At 48.9% G+C, this 21941-nt stretch overlaps 1 protein-coding gene across 1 annotated transcript in view; it reads left to right on the plus strand.

The window, feature by feature from the left end:
* The window catches only part of CACNA1E (calcium voltage-gated channel subunit alpha1 E), a 420129-nt gene that overhangs the window by 175243 nt on the left and 222945 nt on the right, over positions 1 to 21941 (plus strand). The window contains exon 4 of the mRNA XM_073356587.2: positions 17507 to 17772. Within this exon, the coding sequence (XP_073212688.1) occupies positions 17507 to 17772 (266 nt within the window). The remainder of the gene's footprint in view (positions 1 to 17506; positions 17773 to 21941) is intronic.

Raw genomic sequence — 21941 nt, forward strand, 5'->3', positions numbered from 1 at the left:
TGGGGCTGGTAGCGCTGCGTATTATCAAGGTGCCCAATGTTTCCCATGACAAGACCCTGTTTTGCCCATGTTAAAAAAAAATTCTTGAGACATTTTCTTTGAGAAGCTGTTGCACCCCCAGGCTTTGAAAGAGTGTGCCAAGATGATGGCCATTAGGTTAGGGATGTGCTCTTTTGCTGTTCCTGTGAAAATCCACCCAAATTGGACAACTTATAAGCCTTTGAAAAATTGCAGTTTGCACATGCTCGGTGGAGACGTCTACAATTTTAGCAGCTAAAAATCTCCCAATATTCTGTCCTCACTGAGCATGCCCGAGCGTCTCATAGCTCCTGCGTGTGACCAGATGGTGCACAAGCCATCTCTACAGAGCAATTGAGCATGCACCAGCCGAAGGATATTGGGGCTCAGCAGGACTTTCCCTGCAATTGTAGTTCCCAGCTGCTCCGGCCCAGTGTGGGGTCGGGGCCCAGTGTGGGGTCCAGCGCAGGGATCCTGTTTCTCCTGTGACCCCATCCTGCTGACACCTTCAGCATGGAGGAGGCAGCTGCCTGACTCTCGTGCAAGGGGAACAAGAGCTGGACCAGGAGTAAGGAAAGTAGAAGAATGGGACAAGGACACTGGGATTGGAGTTGGGGGGAAGAGAAACTGTGATTGGGAGCAGAGCTGTAAGCAGGTATTTTAGTGCTCAGCGTGAGCATTTGTGCCCCCACCCCACCTCTTTTTTTGTTCATTTTTCTGCCCAGAGGTGATGGGGTGGGGGGGTCATGTGCCCCCCACCATATTTTTTTGGTTGTTCCCCCCAACCCAGACAGGCTGGGTAGTCCACTGAAGTGAGTCAGGGAATGGGGGTGGTGCTCCCTCCCCGAGCCCTGCTGTGTGGGGCTTTACATGTCGCCTTTGCTTGTGCCCCATTGTTCTGCCTCTGCATCTTGGCACCCTGGGCGGCTGCCCTACTCACCCCACCCTGATTATTTTCCTGACTGGGAGTTGTGGGGCACGGAGATTGGGACTGGTTGGTCAAGGGGACTAGGGCAGAAATCCAGTGAGTAGCGGAGGGGAGGGGAGGACTGGCTGGGCAAGGCGAGTGGGACTGAGCGCTGGTGAGGGAAATGGAGTGAGGGGGGGAACTGGGAGCCAGTTGGCTGATGGGGGCAGGGCGAAGATGACAACGAGATTGGACAAATAGCTGGATGGAGCAGGAGACTGGGACTGGCTGGGACAAGGAGACTGGGACTGGGAATCAGTGTGAGAGGGAAGGGCGTAGAGGAAGAAAGATTGGATTGGAAGGTGAGGTATGGCTGGATAAAGAGACTTGGACAAGAAATTGGGGAGCGATTAGTGTGAGGTGAGACAGTAAGACTGGAAGGGGAGACTTGGAAAAATATTCCAGAGGGGAGACTAGGCAAGGAGACTGGGAATCTTGGCAAGGAGACTGGGACTGGCATGAGAATCGTGAGTGGAGATGTGACTGCATAGGCAAGGAAAAATGAGATTGGGGCATGGAGCCCAAAGGTAAGGAAGAGACAGAGTTCCAGACAGGGACAGAGAAGATGAGGTCAATCCTATGGTGGGGAGAACAAGTAGAAGGGTCTATGACCATGAGAGGACACCTCCCTCCAGAGCCTGGAATGGAACCCAAGGTCCCTGAGTCTCCCCATTCCTCTGCTGTCAGCAACTATCTGTGAAACTATCTGGTAAAGTGTGTGTCCTCCCCCTCTAGTGCTGATTCTCATAGAGGATGACAGCCTACTACTGCTATCAGCTGCTTTGTTAGCTCCAGTGGCAGAGGTCTGTGCGGTGATCCAAAGGTTCCAACCCTGCTGATGATGCAAGTGGGTGTCAATAGGATGTCACATGATGGAATTTGTGTTTTTTCAGTTTGTTTTTTCTAAAAACAGAGGAAATTACACACAAGAACTACATTAAAACAACATTATTAAGGTTGCAAAGTCAAGCACTCAAAAGCTGGGAAATGCCAGAATGAAGGTTGCCTCTGCAACCTTAGTTTGCCCCGCTTGTGTGTATGCATTAGGCTACAGTCTTTAATTACATGGTCCAATTCTATTTTTTCCCCACAGCCCCTGCCTCATTCAGTGCACAGAATGGACAGTGTTCACTTAACTATTCAATATTTTGTTTTCTCGTCATTGCTCATCGTGTGGCCCCTGCCTTATATACTATTTGAATCGGAATGCTAGAGGGCAACTTTGATAAAGTTGGGGGTATGCTGGCTTTTGGGTGTGTGATGGAGATGGAAGTTGTGATAAGTGAAGGGGGCGGGGGAGAGCTCCCTTTTATGGACACCCAGCTAGCCAGTTAGCTATAAAATCCCTCTTAGTAGTTGTTCTCTACTTGCTTTACCTGTAAAGGGTTAAAAAGTCTCACTGCTGTGCACAGGCAAAAGTGGGCACCTGACCAAAAGAGCCAATGGGAAGGCTAGAAATTTTTAAAATTGGAAAAAAAACTTCCCCTTTGTCCATCTGTGAGGGTTCTACCAGCTAGAGAGGCGGACAGGGCAGCAGCTATGCTGTAAGAAGCTTGGGGCCAGGTATGAAAAATCCTCAGTATCATACCTAGAAACTACTAATTTGAAACCCCAGAGATGTAAGTAGATCAGGAAATGTCTAGGAAGACATGATTAGGTTTCTCTCTTTTTATTTCTTTATGGCTTGTGGACTCCTCTGGGCAGATGCTTTTGTTTTGCTTGTAACCTTTAAGTCTGACCTCAAGAAAGTTATTCTTGGTGCTTAATCCTTGTAGTTACTCTTTTAAAGTATAGCAATAGCCTGAGTTTCCAGTTGTATTTTCTTTCTTTTTTTAAAATCAAATTTACTTTTTTTAGGAACAGGATTGGATTTCTGTGTCTTAAGAGGTTGTGCACATATATTTTAGTTAGCTGATGGCAACAACTGATTTCTTGTTTTTTTCTTTTCCTTTCTCAGCTCTTCCCTGGAGGGGTGTGTGAAAGGGCTTGAGGGTACTCCACAGGAAGGAATTCCCAAGTGCACCCTCCTGGGCTCTCAAAGGGGTTCTGCACTTGAGAGGTGGCAGCATCTAGCAATCCAAGGTCAGAGAAAAGCTGTAAGCTTGGGAGTTTAATACAAGCCTGGAATGGCCAGTATTAATATTTAGAGGCCTTGCGGGCACACACCTTCTGTACTCGAAGTGCCAGAGACAGGAATCAGCCTTGACAGAAGTGAAAAGCCTTATGGAGCGCAGGAGTGTGTTATCAGTAGTGTTCGAGGCAACATGAAAGTGGAAAAGAATGCACAAGCCTTTCCTCTTACCTTCTTCTTTCCATGCTTTTAAGGTTTTGGGTGGATGTGGTCTGTCCTGCCACAACCTTAACTGTCACTAAACATAGTTCTTGTTTGCCAGTATATGCAGCTACCAGACAGTTAACTATGAACAGCAAGGCTATAAATATTCAGCTCAGCCCAGCCGCGAGATGTGTGTAGATCCCTAATTTCCACTTTCCCCTTGCCATCCATGTTTTATATTCTTGATGGGTAAGATTCCACTGTGAACCAAGTTCCTACTAAATTTCCATGCAGAGGCACCAAGCCCTCCTGAGTGCTTATTTTAAGTAGCATTCTGTTTTTTAAAGAAAACAAAGCCAACAGGACAAAAAACACTGGGGATGTTGTTAAGCATGAATCAGAGTGGCTGGAGGGTGGAAGGTGCAGAGGTTGCACTTTCGATTGTGACATTTGTGGTAACACACCTAACCGTGAAGAGCTGACCTTGATATGGCATGGTGCAGTTCCGCTTGTTCCAGATCTGCAAAAGTTATTCGGTGTTCTTCTTTTAACGTCATGACACTAGATTGGCAGATTTTTTGGTGTTCCCTTTAAAGCTGTTTTAAATTATTTTAGCCCTTGAAAAGTCACATTTCTTGGCTTACAATTTATTCGATGACAGAATATATGTAAAATCCCCTTTTTGTTTGCAGGTAGAGGTGTTCTGATACCATAGTGATGGGCAGTCTTATAAAAACTTGGAGAAATGGGCAACGTGCTTATGGGCTTAATTCTCAATTACTCTAGTGCCCCTTTACACTGCTTTAAGGGCCCCTAAAGTAGGTTTAAAAATATAATTCACACCCACTTTACAGCACCATCACAGTGCCAGAGCAGTCTGAAGGGGCCTTAGTGTAAATGAGAATGAGGCCCTCTGTGTCTCATTGGCATAACTTGCAAGTTGTCACAGGTTCAGCAGTATTTGGAGCCTGTGACTTTTACATCTTCCAAACACTCCTGACCCTACAGCATTTTTAGTGTTGAAGAACAGCGAGGAGGGGGAAAGTGGTAGGTTTTATAGTGACTGACTCCTGTTCTGACCTTTAATTTGACTTGCGGAGGCATCCTTGTCATAGCATTTGTTTCTCATGAAGGTGAATGTCATGAGAAACCAGGCATGGCGAGGTGTGTGCATGCGTGGCCGGAGGAAAGAGAGACTCATGAATTCTGTTCCCAGCACTGGCATTGGCTAACTGCACAGCCTTTGGGCAAGGCACTTAACCTCTCTGTTCCCCAGTTTTCTCACCTGTACAAAGGTTATAAGACTTTCTAGCTCCTATGGGTGAGTAAAACTTCACTCACTCTTTGCAAAGCATTCTGAGATCCCTGGGTGGAAGGGACTCCTAGAAGTGCCTAGGATTGCTACACTGGCAAAGAATTTGACCCTTTGTGTTTCCCCCCTGGCTACAGATATCTGTTTTCTCTCAACTCTCATCCAAGAAAGGTGCACGACTCACTGTAGCTAAAGATCCTACCATTATAGCCCCGAGACTCTGGCAGTTAACATGTTTAAATCTCAGTTAGTATTTAGGGGATTACTTCATCCCATAGTCCAGATCAAGATGGGTATTTCCTTTTTGCTGTTTGCTCATTAAAACACATTCCTCTTTCAATAACAGTTTGGCCTGACTCATGTTACTTCCTACGCCCATCACACCCTCAGGAACTGCCTACATAATTATTAGACTTTTCTTTGTCGGTTCTAATGACTCCTAAACAGCATACACTTGGATAAGTGCCTGGATATGTCACCTAGGCAAACCCAGGAAACTGACTTTCCAAGGTCAAATGCATACATATATTCAAAGAGAAATTATATTGATAAGAGATCAGAGAGGCCCGTACAGTTAACACAAAGCTATAAATTATGCATCCAAATTTAACTAACTGTCACAATCTCCAAAAGCCCCCTGGAACAGCCATGCCAGGCATTGAGGCCAGTGTCAACAATGGGGGAGGGCGAGGTGTGTTTCAAACCATATTAAGTGAAATGTTTAATTTGCTCTACAGTGGTGTAAAGCATACTGTAATTCACACACACTGCTGCTTTTAATTGGAGACACCCTGGGAATCCAACTTCTGACTTCGGAGTTTTTAAAATGAATGGTATTGTCCCTACTTATGGGGGGAGGGAGGATCTTGTAATGGCTTTTTGCATGTGATAAGTACCCCACCACGGTAACATTGAAGGGTGGCTTTGTGGTGTTCATTGGTGCTAAGACCATACCTACTCTGTGCAGACAAGGAGTGTATCCACAAGGGATGGATTTTCAGAGACAGATAGCAATTAGGCACACAACTCCTATTGACTTTCAGTGGGAGGTGCCTAATTCCCATCTGTGCCTTTGAAAATCTTCCTCAAGAAGCCTGGTTCTCCACTGCCTTGCAAGGTCATTTGTACCTGGGCCACATGGCTGTAAAACGGCTACCAGCCTGATCTGTTAGCATTTTATACACACTGGGTGTGGCTGTAAAATGTGTTCTGGACCCAATTGTTTGAAGTACCTTCATTATATATATACACACACATACACCGTTAACCTGATGAGATCCTTGCTGAAACACAGGCCTGAAGAAGAAGGTCCTGCTAGACCTGAGGAGGTACAGACCTTCAATATGTATTGGCTATTTTATACTCAGGTCCCTCCTTGTTGTCTTTATCTGCTTGTTTATGTTCATGTTACAGTGTAAATTAGACAGATCATGTAGATTAGATCAGCAGATGGCAATCTGCTATCAACATAGCAATCAAAGTGACTGGAGCTGCATCATATATACACCAGGAGAGAATTGTCCCATAGGCTTCGTGCAGTGTAACTTTAAATTTAGGGCCAGGCTAGTGATCCTTTCCATAGTGTACAGTTGACAGGGATATTATGACATTTTGGGGTGCAATCCAGACCAGTGAGGGGCAGTGTCACCCTGTCCTGCAATCTAGGGAATGCCTTGCTGCTGTAGTTCTCACATGGGCCGCTCACAAACAGCTTGCCAGCATGCAAGTCACACCCTGAAGGTCAGTGTGTAGCTGCAGCCTAGCAGCCACTCTTCAGTCACACTCTGGCTTCCACCAGCCTTAGTTTCCACTTGCAGGGTGACCGCATCACACTCCCAGTCCTGGATTTCCCCCACCCCCTCCAAACATGTATTGTGTACTGCACTGTCCAGCCCTCTCCTGGACAATTCAGATAACAAAGGTCTGTTGCCTTGTAAGGGAACGATATACAACAACTTGCCACCTTAAATGAAGTGGCCCACACAGTTTACAACACTGGATTAATGTTGATTAAAGAACAAAAACAGTTTATTTAACTACAAAGAGAGAGTTTTCAAATGAGTGCAAGTATTAAGGGATTAAAGCCAGAAATGGTTACAAGAAAATAAAGATAAAATGCTTCCTACTACTAAATGTAACAGACTAGACTTGGTCTAAGGTGAAGTTCTTACCACAGGTTCCCAGTATCATTGCTGACCAAGTTTCAGGTCAGGATCTGCACCCAAAGTTCATAGGCTGTTTCTTTTGTCGTCTTGGATGGAAAAGAGAGAGATGGATAGGGAGAGATCACTTGGGATGTTTTTGCTCCTTATTTTCTTCCTTCTTCCTCTGACTGTCTGAGGACTCTATTTACAATTGAGGTAAACACACATCCCTTTGTTCCAGACCTGCTTAATCAGTTTTACCTAATCGGGACTATCTGAGTTTTGAACATGTGCCTTCAACATCATACTGGGGAGATTTCATAACTTTACACACAGTGTAGCAATATACATTTCACCATGATGATATTGACCAGCAAGTTATTCATTTTCAAATGACACCTCACAAGGCATATTGTGTACGAAGATTATCATAATAGTGTGTATGGTGTGAATACAGGCATGCATTTGGTCATAGGTATAATCACAGCTCTTTATTTAACCATTTTACATCTATTGGTATAAACAGCCAGTCACATTTTATTTTAAAACAACCTGTCCAGGTCTTGAGGGAGGGAAAGCCAGGAGTAGGTAATTGTCTGTGTGCAAGCTTCAGGGCAAAAAGCAGGAAGGGAATCTCCTTCCCCACTGGGTGCCATGGGTTGGTGAGAGTCATTGTAGGTGCAGGGGAAAGTTAAATGACCTGAAAAGTTCTATGCATTGTTACAGAAATAAAATATTATCATAGGATCTTCCATACCTGATCAGATCCATAGTCCACGAATTCTGGAGTTCTGCCTTTGACCGTGCCTACTATCTGATACTTCACAGAAGGGTGTGTCCCTTCAGAGGGAGAAATGCCCTAAACCCATAATGCACCTGGCCACATTCCCTCCTGATCCCTGCCAATAATCAATTTATGCCAGGAAGCAGGAGGTTTGATTGCCTGTATTGCTACAAATTTTGTTCTTGGTGACAAAATTATCTAGTCCCTTTTAAAATCCAGCACCAGTACCTCATATGACACTAATTTGACATTGGGAATTTTTTCCTATAATTGAAACATCATTTTTAAAGAAAGTGATGCTAAAAGTCAACTTTTTATAAAAGAGTATAACTCATCAAACATTCTGGCAACATCACAAATGAGGAAAGCAGAGACCTTCACCATCCACAAACATGAGTCACTTTGATCTGATAGTTTTCATCCTTGGCTTTGTTAGCAGCTGCACTGTCCCTGAAGAACACAACTGGCTGATGGGACTCATGATGTAGCCTTCGTTTTACACTTTAAAAATGTCAAAACTGAAAAGAGGGTCAAATCTGAAACATCACCAACATTTTGAGTTACTGCTTCACTGTCGGTGTGTGTCCCCTTCTTTTTACTGGTTCTGAAATTGGACTTAGTCATAAATATGTATTAAGATTCTGACCATTATGATTAGTAGGCAGTTTCAAGATTTGCATCCCATTGTGCTAGGCTTTTTACAATAACGTATAAGGGACAATCCATGCCCCCAAAATCTAACTAGATGAAACAGAAAAAGAGTGGAAGGGAGGGGGTATTATTACTTTCATTTTATAGAAGTGGAACTGAGAAACAGAGAGATTAAGGTTTGTCTACACTATGGAACCTATGTTGGTATAGCTCCCTACTGTAGATGCAGCCTACACTGAGCGAGGGAGTTTTCCTGCTGGTGTAGGAACACCACCTTCCGAAAAAGCTCTAGCTACACTGAGGAAAGCACTCGTTCAGTGACACAGCTGCATCTACACCCAGAGTTTTGTCAGCATAGCCATGGCACCAGGGGTGTGTGGGTTTTCTACACCCCTGACAAGGCCAGATAGTTCTGTTCTCTGTAGGTTCTTATAACACGCTAATTACTGACTTATCTGAATGCCTTCCTGTAGTGCATTAAGCCACATGCCTAACATCTGTCATGTGTTTCTGTCATCCTCTCCCCATGGGGAGAAGCATGTGTAATGGAGTTGTATAGTCAATTCTACATGTTTGTTAGAGAAGGCAAGGGCAAAGAAATGTGCCGTGCACTTAGAGTAGAAGGTTGGTCAGGTTTGTGATGGTCCTTAGTTTCTGGGGGAGTTCATTCCACAGTCTTGAGCTGGCCCCTGAGAAAGCGCTTAGCTTGACTATTTGAGGAGGAGACAGTAATTGAGCCCAGATCTCCATAGTTCCTATCCAGTACCTTATCACAAAGCTATCCTTCATTTTACAATGAATATGATCCAAGATACTTTGGTGTTAATGGAAAAACTCCTATTGACTTCCATGGGCTTCGGTTAGGCTCAGTTTGCTGTGGAATCCCCTCGTGGCTCATTGTGAAGTTCAGCCTTTATAAGCGCGAATAAAACGTTTACAAAGGTGAACTGATTCTTTGTGCTTGCCATACACTCAGCCTCTGTGTTTGTGTGTTTTTATCTATGGTAAAATGGGCCGATGTGGAGATAACACTATTTTTGCTATATTCATGCATTGCATAGTAAGCGCAAAAATATTTTAATCACAATTAGCGGAACTGGGTAGCACCTCATGGAGCATTTGTTACCTCTGTGGATTAGTGCGAAATTGAATCTGCTGGACAGAAGGAAAATGCAAAATATATTGTAGGCAATAGTTGCCCTTTTTGCTGTGTTTTGTATCGTCTTAGTGTAATTGCATTTGTTAATGGGTTTTTTTTCTGGGAGGATAGCAGCCTTTGAGTCACATTCCAAATTCTTCAAAAAGGAAAAAGTCATTCTTAGTATGATTGTGAAGTCCCAATAAGTGAAATGCCTGCCTGTAAAATGTCCCGTTAATTGTAATGTCACTCTTTTTGGAGAGGTATGTGGGTCTGTCGGTTCTCATTCAGTTAGAGATGTAACAAATAGCCAGAAGATGGCGCTGTGGTAGCAGAGAGAAGCTTTCAGGAGCTATGCAAGCCAAATGCAGTTTCTCTTATAACAATACTTCAGAATTATTGTTCCAAACAAAGCTGTATGCAAGCTGCCCCACCATTTTGGTTCGATCTTGCTCCTTGTGAAGTTGATGGCAAGTGCAGGATCAGACCATATGTAATACAATGGCATTTGTTAAAATAAGGCCCTATGCTAAAATATTCTCTTTCAAAGTCAGGCTATAAGAAAACCCGTATTCTGGCAGTGTGCTGCTCCCTGCCAGACTCTTGGATTGGTCAGTGTCCATTTAGGAACTAGTCGGTGCTCTGTCAAAATAGATTCCCCCCATTGTATTAATTTGGATGGAATAAATGGGCCAAAGATGTTGTTACAACCTAGTCACTGTCCAGCGTTAAACAGTGTGTTAGGGTTTGGTATACAGAGGCTTCAGCCTGCTTAGTAGCATGGCAAACACACCATTAAAAATCCTTTTCACCTTTTATTAAAGATAAAGAAAAGAAAGAAAAACAGTTAAAGCATTTGAAATGTGAAGTATTAAGTGAGGCTTTCATTTGAACAGCATCCCTTGTTCCCTTTCCCTTGAGCTGGAGAGAGTTTTTAGTAGGAAACCCTTCTTATTTGACCATCTCTTAGAGCATCTCTAACTTCTCTGGCCACTCAGTAAAAGATTCAAGGGTGGCAATTTTGCAACAGAAAAGCTTCAAAAACAGACTCCAACGAGAAACTGCTGAGCTTGTATTAATATGCAAACTAGATACCATTAACTTGGGTGTGAACAGAGACTGGGAGTGGCTGGGTCATTACACATATTGAATCTATTTCCCCGTGTTAAGTATCCTCACACCTTCTTGTCAACTGTCTAAATGGGCCATCTTGATGATCACTACAAAAGTTTTTTTTCTCCTGCTGATAATAGCTCATCAAACTGGACAGTCTCTACGTAAAAGAATAAATGGACACAAATCAGATGTCAAGAATTATAACATTCATAAACCAGTCGGAGAACACTTCAATCTCTCTGGTCACGCAATCACAGACATGAAGGTCGCTATCTTAAAACAAAAAAACTTCAAATCCAGACTCCAGCGAGAAACTGCTGAATTGGAATTCATTTGCAAATTGGATACTATTAATTTAGGCTTAAATAGAGACTGGGAGTGGCTAAGTCATTATGCAAGGTAGCCTGTTTCCTCTTGTTTTTTCCTACCCCCCCCCCCCAGATGTTCTGGTTTAACTTGGATTTAAACCTGGAGAATGGTCAGTTTAGATGAGCTATTACCAGCAGGAGAGTGAGTTTGTGTGTGTATGGGGGTGGGGGGGATGTGAGAAAACCTTGATCTATGCAGGAAATAGCCCGACTTGATTATGTAAAGAGTTGTCACTTTGGATGGGCTAGCACCAGCAGGAGAGTGAATTTGTGTGGGGGGGTGGAGGGTGAGAAAACCTGGATTTGTGCTGGAAATGGCCCACCTGTTGATCACTTTAGATAAGCTATTACCAGCAGGACAGTGGGGTGGGAGGAGGTATTGTTTCATGATTTCTGTGTGTATATAAAGTCTGCTGCAGTTTCCACGGTAAACATCTGATGAAGTGAGCTGTAGCTCACGAAAGCTCATGCTCAAATAAATTGGTTAGTCTCTAAGGTGCCACAAGTCCTCCTTTTCTTTTTGCGAATACAGACTAACACGGCTGTTCCTCTGAACCCTTAATTAATTAGTCTCTTACAGTTTGTATGGCAGCTTCCACTTTCTCTGTATGTATTCCCTGCGTGCTGCCCCTGCCCCGAGCACTGGCCTGCACTCCCATTGGCTGGTTTCTGGGGGAGGGCGGTGCCTGCTGGCGAGAGTTGCGCAAAGCTGCTTGCACACCTCTGACTAGGAGCTGGACCTGCTGCTGGCCATTTCCGGGGCGCAGCGTGGTCCATGGTTCCAGGATAGGTAGGAAGCCTGCCTCTGCGCCCCGGCTGCGCTGCTGACCGGGAGGCACTGGAGGTAAGTCTGCACCCCAACCTTGTGCCCCAATCCCGTGCCCCAGCCCTGAGCCCCCCCAAACCTGGAACCCCTTCCTGCACCCCAAACCCTTCATCCCCAGCCCCACCCCAGAGCCTGCACCCCCAGCCAAGAGCCTTGACCCCCTCCTGCACCCCAAACCCCTGCCCCAGCCCTGAGCCCCCCCAAACCCAGAACCCTTTCCTGCACCCCAAACCCCCATCCCTGGCCCCATCCCAGAACCTGCACCCTCAGCCCAGAGCCCAGATCCCCTCCTTCACCCAAACCCCAGCCCTGAGCCCCCCCCAAACCTGGAGCCCCTCCTGCACCCCCCAAACTTCTCATCCCTGGCCCCACCCCAGAGCCTGCACCCCAGCCCAGATCCCTGACTCCCTCCTGCACCCCAACCCTGTGCCACAGCCTAGAGCCCCCTCCCACACCCTGAACCTCTCATTCCCAGCCCCAGCCCTGCACCTCAACCCTCTGCCCCAGCCCTGAGCCCCTCCCACACCCCAAACCCGTCATCCCCAGCTCCATTGGGTTGCGGGCATCAACAATTTTCTTCAACTGGGTTCTCAGAAAAAAAGTTTGAAAACCACCATCTTAGAAGGTAGCAAAGGTGGCAATCACCGTTCTTGTGAGGAAAAGAGAAGTTAGCTGAGATGGGCTGGAGCTGTTACTGCTGCTCCTGCTAAAGTTGAATCCCGTTTCATCCCAGGGATTCAGCTGGAGCCAGCAGAGCTGGTGATATCATCTGGGTCCTTCCACTCTTGTCTGGTCTGGTTGACATTTCTTAGGATTAGGACACAGAAGGTCTGTGGTCCCAGGAGATGGTGTGGGTTGTAGCCATGATGATGAAGCTTGCTCCAATAGCCAATTTTTGTCCTAAAGGTCTCTTTTGTAAGTACCCCAAAAAGGGAGTGGTGGGTGGAATAGCCCATTCCCTCATTGTTTTGTCCACAAAGTAGGCCTAATTTCTGATGCATCAATTTAGATTCACTGGTTTCTGGTTCCACACTTTTCCTGTTTACCAGGCATGATCTTAACACAGTCCTCGATTTCTATCAGGGGGCTCTTTTTGTCTGGACTAATTCAGTCTGTCCACCCCCCTTTCATACCTTGTCCCATCAACATTTGTTACAAGTTATTGTGACATTTTATGAACTTTCTCTCACTTCTTGTGGGTAAGCTCATAATTCGAGTAAATGTCTAGGCCCGATTATCACAACACCCCCAATCCTGCTACCCTCAAAGCACTCCCCATGCCCCTGTCTGTTGGTAACACTTTATCCTGATATTTTTCATTCACAATATATTTAGCCAGCTCTAAACCTGTTGGGCCTTTGTACTGCTTAAACATCTGTATGTTCGTCACCTTTCCCACTGACCAACAAAACGCTAGCAGAGCCGTATGCCAGAGTGGGAGTCATTAAACAAAATAGTAATGATCCTCCTGGGGAATAAGTTCTGCAGCTCCTCGCCTGGCTGGGGCAATTTTGTTTCAAGCATCCTCTGTTTTCCCTGGGGGAGAATCTCTCTCTCTCAACACTGGCATTCCCTTTGTTCCACACTGGGACAAGTGAGTGGCCCGTCACACTGTCATCTTGTGCCGTGTAGGGGGATGTAGTGAGACGTCTTTGTCCCACTGGCATAGGGAAGTTGCTTCAGAAGCACCCCATCCCATGAAGGAATTCCCATATTACAGATTCCCTGGTGCACCCTGGGAAAGAGGAGAGGATGGGTGGGGGGATGACTACCAGACTGTTCCGTTGGGCTGGAGGGGAGCAATCAGGAGTTCCTTCTTTGCTCTGATGGGAGAAAGGAGCCTCTAGTTGTCCCTGGCTCTCACTGGAGGGGAAAGAGCCTATTGTTGTATTGCCTTCAGCCACCTTGGGTGTGTGAGACACAGAGGGAGCAGGGGGATGAGGAAATCATTTTGCATAGTTACTTGTGAAGTTAGCTATACCTGGTTAGCATTTGGCCCAGCGAGAATGCTCATACCAAAACCAAGAAGATCTTTGCTAACTTGACATGAATGAGAAAACCCAGGGAGCACCTGGCAGTGCAAGCGGAAGGGCAGGGAGCTCGGCTGGGCTGGGATCGTTATATGGCAGTTTGCCATACTACAGGCTGAATTAACATAGTTGAAAGGTAGGAACAGCAACCTCATTCCTAATGCGGTGCTGGGTGGAGGGGAAGGGAAGAATCCACAAATCATAATTCAGTTAGGGCAGCATCTTGTCTGAAGTGAATCAATTGTACTGTATTTAGTCATCAGTCAGTACTGCTTCCACCCCTTCCCCGAGCTAGCAGCATGTTGGCAATGCCTAGGAACCACTCCAGGTTGCACTGAATCTAGTGTGCAGTGCAGCCACGCCTCTAAGACAGCAGGCCAAATCCAGGGCTGTGGTGCCTCTGACTTCAGCAGTTATGGCAGGAGTGTGTTGAGCTCCCTAAGCCCAAATATTTGTCTTTCTTCCCTATTTAGAACCTCTAAACTTAGGGGTGTTGGAACAATTTGTACAGTGGGGGTGCTGAGAGCCATTGAACCAAACTGTAAACCCTGTATATGATGGAAACCGCTTCAAGCCAGAGGGTGCTCTTGAAGGTGTGGGTTTTTTGCATCTTCCCTGTGTGGGGAAACTGTTTCCCTATGTGTGGGAACTGTGGGGGAGGGTGGTAGGGATGCAGGACTGGAGTTCCCAGCCTTGCAGATGTATTAAGGGGAAGCCTCTGGTTGTGTCTTTGTGCTAGAGCAGAGGGAAAAGTGGAAAGCTGTGGCTAAGGAGTACACAGCACAACACGGGGGAGGGAGAGGGAACAAAAGGTGGGTTTAAATCCATCTTTGCCCTCCTCCAGCCCGGTTTTCTCTGAGCTTTGCCAAGCTCTGAGATTTCCCAAGTAACCAGTCCAGTAGCTGAGGATTGTCCGAGCAGAGGGAAGCCACGCCAGCTCTGTGCCACCTGCCTGTGGGATGATTCATCCATTACCAGCTACGGCTCCTATTGGGCTGCCTTCTGCCAGCAGTCCAGTGTAACAGGCACAATGCACAGCCCGGAGCTGGGCCAGTCATTCCCATGCAGAAGGAAATGATGAGTCCCACATGGCACGTTGGCAGTCCCCTCATGCTCGCTGGAGCTGGCCAGCATGAATACGCATTCCTAGATGGCTGTACACAGGGATTCTTGAATATTGGCCCAAAGGACATGTCAGATTGTATGGCTGGTTGTTGATTTTACAGTGTGCACACACAGGTTAGCTACACATGTGCCATCCCATCAGTGACCAGAATCAGTGGCAGTGCCATGTAATTATATAAAATTTACCAGCACCATGCGGACTGTGAATATTCACCACACACTGCTCACCCGGCCCCCCCACTTACTGAAAAAGCTCACTCCCTGGTTTGAGTAAAAGATGAGAGTTTCACAAACAATTCAAACTGTTAGTTTGGGGGCAGGGGAGAGGGAATGAAATCCATTGGATTGCTTCTGTGCTGGGAATTGCTTGGGTGGCTCTGGGAACCCATTAACTTCTCAGGGTGGGCCATGCGCTCTGCTCCCTTGGGGAGTTGGAAGACAATGTCAATGGGATCGCTCTAAGGGATCTGGTAAGACCATACTGAAACCACCAGTTATAATTCAATTCCCTGGTGAGATCAGTGCTGTGTGGAGCAAAGGTGATTGGAGACACAGCAGACGGGAAATCTAAATGTTAACAGTGTCCTAACAGCTGTTTGGGTTTGAAATAAACCCAACCCACCCATCCACCCCTTTTTTTTAAAACCCCAGTTTCACTCTGCCTTCTGAAGCAGGCCTGTGCTCTAAGGTTCTTGTCTGCACCCCCTACCAAACCGAGCTTGCTTTCTAGCAGGGGTGATCATTCTGCTTAAAAAGAAAACTCAGGTGTTGTGGTTTATTATTTATGACAGTAGCACTTTGGGGCCCACTGTGCCCAGCTGTCCAACTATACCCTGGAAACAGCTCCAGCCTTAATGAATCTATAATTTAAGCTTTAAAGACCACATCTGGAAGTGGGCTTAGTGAGGCTTCTGGTGGATTGGGGGCCACTGATAGAGAGCATTAAAACAATGTTTTCAGGAGCGGCCCCTGACTTGGGTGGGCCTCTGCTTTTGGGTGACCAACTCCAGACACCTGGGCCTGGTTTTTCAGACATGCTGTACACTGGTGATAGCTTTTGGTGCTGGCTGGAGTCCTGGAGGCTCAGCGCCTCTGGAAAGGAGGCTAAGGTTTCCAAAGCTGGGCAGGAGGTGAGGGGATTGTAAGTGTGAAAAATCGGAACACTTCTTTTGTGGGCGGATAGTTATGTCTCTAAGACCAAGTCCCTAATCTGTGGAGGTCTGCTCACCCTCCTTGGCACGCACGAACTGAAGCACTGGAGGTCAGTGGCCAGGTGCTGGCCCCAGTGACCCCCCTCGTTGCTGGGAGGGTGCTCGAGGCAGCGTTGGCACATCTGGCGCTGGCTGGCGGATGTGAAGGGTGGCGATGGGATCCCGTGGAGCGGGGGCCGGAGCTAGAGCCCATCCGAGGCAGCCAGGGACAGAGGGCGCCCGGCTTTGGCTCGCGCCGGCGCTGGGGGCGCGCAAGGCTTAGAGCGCAGAGCCTCAGCCAGCAGCAGCCAAACCCGCCCGGGCCCCCTCCGGCGCGGCGGGTGAGTTGGTGCCCAGCAGGCCCGTGCCGGGAGCCCGGGCGGCCAGGCAGAGGAGGGGCGGCTCCCTGCGCGGGGCGCGTGCTGCTGGCTCCGGGGCCGCTTTGCTGGGCAGCCGGCAGGTTCCCCGGAGCGGGCAGAGGGGCTGTGGCGCCCAGGGCGGTGTGTGTGTGTGTGGGGGGAGGGATTGCTTTAAATCCCTGCCCGGGCTCAGCGCTTGGGGGCTGCCTGGCCAGGGAGGGGTCTCCCCACGTGGCCCTTCGGGGAGAAGAGGGAGTAGCGCGAGCCAGCCAGGCAGCAGCTCCCTGGAGCGGACTCCACTTCGCTTCTTTGTTCCCTCCAGAGCGCTCGCCCTCCCCCCGCGCCTCCTTCCCGCGGCTCCGTCGCTCGCTCGCCCAAAGAAAGGCGCCGGGTGGATTTTTGCCATTGGCTCCCTGAGCGCTAACGGGCGCGGGGCTGCGGAGCCGCCGCAGCTTCCTCGCCGGCCCCGGTGGCTGCATCCCCCCGCCCTGCGCCGGGGCGGGACTGGGGGGTGCGCCTTGCTCCACGCGCGCCAGAGAGCCGCTGGGAGGCTGAGGCAGAAGATGGAGCCCCTGGCGAGGAAGTTCAGCGCTCGGCTCTAGCGGGGCCGGCCTGCCGCCTGTGCTCCCCGCGCCCTGTTGCTCGCGCCGCCCGGCTGCATGGCCCGATGGCAAGGCTTGGAGGCGCGGAGGCTCTGAGCCGCCGGAGCAGAGGGGGCTCTGGCGCGGCTCCTGCGCGGAGTTAAAGGCGGCAGCCGGGGATCGGACCTGGCCTTTTGGTTTGCAACAAAGACCCGAGACGATGCTGCGCCTGGTTTAACCCCCGGCTCCGGGGTGGAGCGCGCGGATGCTGCCTAGGGGCTGCGCCAAGGGACTCAGCCTCTCCGCCGCTTCCCCCCCAGCTCCGCAAGCTGTTACCCTCCGGGACAGCCGTCTGCCTGCAGCCTGCCTGCTCCCTGCCCAGGCGGCGGGGCGGTCGGGAGAACAGCTCTGTCTCGCGGGCGGCCAGATCTAAAGCATGCCTCGGGGCTGGTTTTGAAAGGCAGAGGAATGGAGGAGACCCAGAGCGCTGGCCATTAGACTGAGCAGCTCAGAGCGGGGGATTGCCGACTGGGACCGCTTCACCCCCCTTCCCCCTCCTCCGGCTCTGCTGCTTGGTAGTTGGTGGGTGCCTTGATTGGATCGCCTCTCTGTTTTCTTCCAGGATGGCTCGCTTTGGGGAGGCGGTGGCTGGCCGCCTGGGACCCGGAGATGCGGGCTCTGAGCAGAACAGGATCCGCCAGGGACCCCCCGCGCCTTCCGGAGCGACCCCGGGAGCCTTCAAGCAAACCAAAGCGCAGAGGGCAAGGACTATGGCTCTGTACAACCCCATCCCAGTCCGACAGAACTGCTTCACAGTCAACAGATCCCTCTTCCTCTTTGGGGAAGATAACATGGTCAGGAAATACGCCAAGAAGCTCATCGACTGGCCATATCCTTTCCCTCCTCATTGCCCTGGGGAAACCCCTTGCTTCTCGTGCCCGGATTTGCATCGGTGCAATTCCACGCCACATGTGTGTTGCATTAGCTGGCAGGCACGCAGCAGTGTGTCTAAGGTAAGCGCCTGCCTTCTGCTTTCAGTCCAGAATCTTTGGCACATGGAGGCAGAGTGCCTGGGGTAATCGGGTGCGCTCCTCTCCACCCCCTGTCCCCCTCCAGGCTTGCATTAATTTCGGTTTTCAGGCTGTCTCTTTCTCCCCTTTCCTGGGCTTGGCAGGGAGAGCGGAAGCTGAGTGTGTTGTCTCCTCGGGAATAAAGGCTCCAGTTAGTTGACTTAAGAACTCTGGGCTAGAATCAAATTGGTCCCTACAACTGACTCCAGAGACTCAGTTTTGGATCACCCATGGGGTCATGTCTGGCGAGGAAGCTTGGGTGCGGGTGTGTGTGTCCGAGTTCGGACCTACAACCAACTCACAGCTCAGCTCCTCAGCTTCTCCTCCAACTCTGTAGACACGCAGAGAAACTTAACAGGGGTCCCCCTTAGCTCATTGATGACTCTTCCCTCCTTCTCCCCAAGCCTCAAAGGTCTTGAAATCCTTTTGCTCTTTGTTACTTGCTGGAATGGAGGAGGCATTGTGGAGAGTGGATTCTGTGTTTCACTTTATGGGAACAGACCCCTCCTTGATTCTGCAGGACTCTGCTTCCTGGTATGTTGCCTTCTAATAAATGCTTCATTTTATCCTCTCTCCCAGGGGCTCCCATGCCCTCCCCAGGCCCCCACTGAGACACACAGGAAAACTCTGCCTTTTTCAGTGCTGTGCTGGAACTGCTAAGGGATGGCTACACTGTTTTGGCACCCTACGGCCCAGGGTGCACAAGAAACTAGGTTGCTGCCACTTGTGGCAGAGTGAGATGCTGAAAATTTCTGGAGGAGGCCTCCTCCACTCCCCCCTCCTCTATTGGGCTTGAGTACCAGAGCTGAGGTCAGCTGCCTAATCTTAGGTGGTGAGTTATATGGGCCCGTGGTGCCCCTGCTCCACCAATATTCAGGAACATGGGCCCGGCTCCACCAATGTTTGAGCTTATATTTAATCAGAGCCATCCTATCCATAAGGCAGGTGGGGCAAGCACCCAGGGCTCCGTGCTTTGGGGAGCCCCAAGCTTCAGGGTACTTGGGATCCAGGGCAGCCTGGGGGTAAACAGGGGGCCTGGCACCGGCAGCAGTGGGGGGCCTGGTGCTGACCTGCCCTGCTCTGCCCTGCCCCCACTCTACCCCTTTCCCCAAGCTCCCGCCCTGCCTCTTCCCCCATTCCACCCCTTCCCCCAAGCCCCTGCCCTATCTCTTTCCAGCTTCCACCCCCTCCCCCGAGCGATGCCAGGAGCTGGTGGAGTGGGGTGGGCTGGGGCTGGGTCACTTGCTGCTGGTGGTGCCAGGCCCCCCAGTGACCCCTCAGGCTGCCCTAGACCCCACATCCCTCTGAAGTGTGGGACCCCCCAAAGTGCGGGGGCACGGCCGGTCAGTCCTGGCTCTGCTTGGACCCATTCTGGGCACCAGCAAAAATTATACAAACCTGGCGCCCATGGGCAGGGGAGTGCAAATCCCTTGGGTGGGTTCAGGGCCTCAAGAAGCTTGTGCACTGCTGTCCAGCTTCTCCCCAACCAGGGTGGGTTTTGCTCTTTCCCCTCCTCAGCCATCCCCTCTTCCCTGGCTTCACCCCCCCAGCTGCTGTTCTGTGGGTGCTCCCCATGCCCCCACTGCTCAGCCCCATGCAGAGCTTCCGAGCTGCTGGCGGCCCCTCTTCTGAAGGACGCCCCCCTTACAGCCTCTCTGACAGCTCTGTGGTATCCAACACTGCTGAGAACTCTGCCTGGGGTTACCCCAGGAGCCCCTCCCTTGTGTCCAGCGCCGGGCACTGGCTCAGAGAGCTCTCCTCTCCTTCCGTGTGTACCCGCAGGGAGCTCCTAGTACCGCCGCAGAGATCTCCCCCTCCCTCCTAGGCAGCAGCCCAGTCTCCACCCTCCTCATCAGCCCTTCTCCAACGCACGCGTTCAGCACCATAGACAGCTCCCCAGCGCGCGGCGTTCCTACCGGCACTGCGTGGCGCTCGCCGGGAGATTCTGGCCAGGGCACGGGTACAGCTGCTGCTGCTGCTTCAGCCGGGACAGTTCCCTCTTCGTGGTCAGCCGTGTGCCAGGAAGGACGCCCTCTGTAAAGTGTTGGCAGCACAATGGAACCTCTGGGCTCACCCTGCATCGCTTGCTGTCCAATGTATTGGAGAAGGAAGATTTTTGTGTAGGGTTGGGTGGGATGCAGGGCACCCTGGAAATTTTGCAGTAGGATGTGGTAGATGGGTTGCTTTCACACTGCTCTCTTCATAGCCTCTTCGGTGCAGAAGGGAGCCAAGCTGACAAGCTTAGAGCTGGCTATGTTCACTTTTTAACTCTGCCCTATATTTTGCACTTGCAGTGACAAATATCCATAGTTTCGGCCATTACTTTTCTCCCCGGACACACTACTTGGCTTGCTTGAGGGAGCTGACGACTCCTTGCTTGGATGTAAAGGAACTTGCCCTGGTACCAAATGAAAATTCCCTTCATCCACTGCAAAGGGCTGTTTTTAGAAAGGCTAGAATATAAAAGGAGGCTAGAGGGACTGATTGAACAAAAATATGCCAAGAAAATAGTCCTGTTAACACCGAGGCCCCAATTCAGCAAAACTCTTAAGCACATGCTCAAGTGCTTTGCTGAAATGGGGCCAATCCCCCTGAGTGACATGATGAAAGATGTTAGGCCATTGGCAGTGCACACAAGGTAGTTAAGGCAAATGAAAGGGCTTTTTGTTATTGAAGGAGCTGCTTAAGTCTATTAAATACTTCAGATGCTTTATGACAGGTTTAAATCTCATTCTCCTAACTATCCATATAATATATTACTAATCTCTGCAGTCTGGGCTGAGGTGTCTGATCACAAGCATCAAGAGATATCTAGAGCCCAGGAACATCTGTGCAAATTTCTTTGGGTCACCGCATGCCATTTCTTAGATGAATAAGCCTCATTTTCCAAAATATGCCAAATTATTCATAAGCTTTGTTTTCTGAGATGGAGGGAGGGGCTAATTAATTTGCTTTATCATCATTTATTTGTATGCTGCTGATGGCTGGAATCCCCAAGTGGGTCCCCTTGTATTAGGTGCTGTACACATACATAATATAAAAACAGTCTCTGCCCCATACAGCTTATATTCATAGTGCTTTCCCGCTATACGTAACCTCCCCACACACATTATTCTTCCCAAGAATTTACAAAGCATGACAGTAGTTTAGCTTTTAGTTACATTTGTCAAAGTAAATGCTACATTCCCATGCAAATAGTAGCCACAGTTCTAATTTAAATATTGGAATCCTGGTCTCCTTCTGATCACTTGTCCATTGAACAGATGGAACAAATGAAGGTCTCCTCTTTCCAGGGAACTCATCGACCTGAAAGCATTCATGCTGTTCTTCAGCACGTTACCTGGTAGCTTCTGCTATCTCTTACGTTGACGGGGTTTTTTGACAGTAACCTTGTACAATAAATGTGTGTCTTGGACAGAGTGGAATATGCACTGAGAATGAAAACTGAAATGCGGTTAGAGGCAAAGCGCCAATGCTGTGAACATTTAATCTTTTCAATCTGTCAGCATAATACTGTGATCCTTCTGTTTTAGACAGCATGGAAGTACCATCATCTTGTGCTGTGGCAAAATGTCTGGAATGACAGGACAGTTTATATTGCTCTTCAGTGGAGTGAGAGCTCAAAGTGCAATAATTTAGGACAGGGCTAAGCTTATAATGAGGGGGCATGGTAATTGCATACTATTATCAGATAATGTAAAATACTTGTTATTTTCTCCTTGTAATTGTACACTGGTGCAATCAGTTAAAAGGGATAAAAGTGCCTTTAACCAGTGCTACTGACTTCAAACAGTTGTGTGAGTGTCTCCACACTCTACAGCAAAGCCTGCTGTTTGAATCCCAGAACCGCCTCTGAGCTTGCAATCAAACTAGTTGATGGAGGAGAGTATTAGATCTTGACTACAGTAAATGAGAGGGTGACTTGCCCAAGGTAGGAGGCTGGCTATTTTCAGCGGTGATTGGTGCTGGTTATCACGGGGATAACAC

Source organism: Lepidochelys kempii, chromosome 8, assembly GCF_965140285.1.
Source record: "Lepidochelys kempii isolate rLepKem1 chromosome 8, rLepKem1.hap1, whole genome shotgun sequence".
Lineage (NCBI taxonomy): Eukaryota > Metazoa > Chordata > Testudines > Cheloniidae > Lepidochelys > Lepidochelys kempii.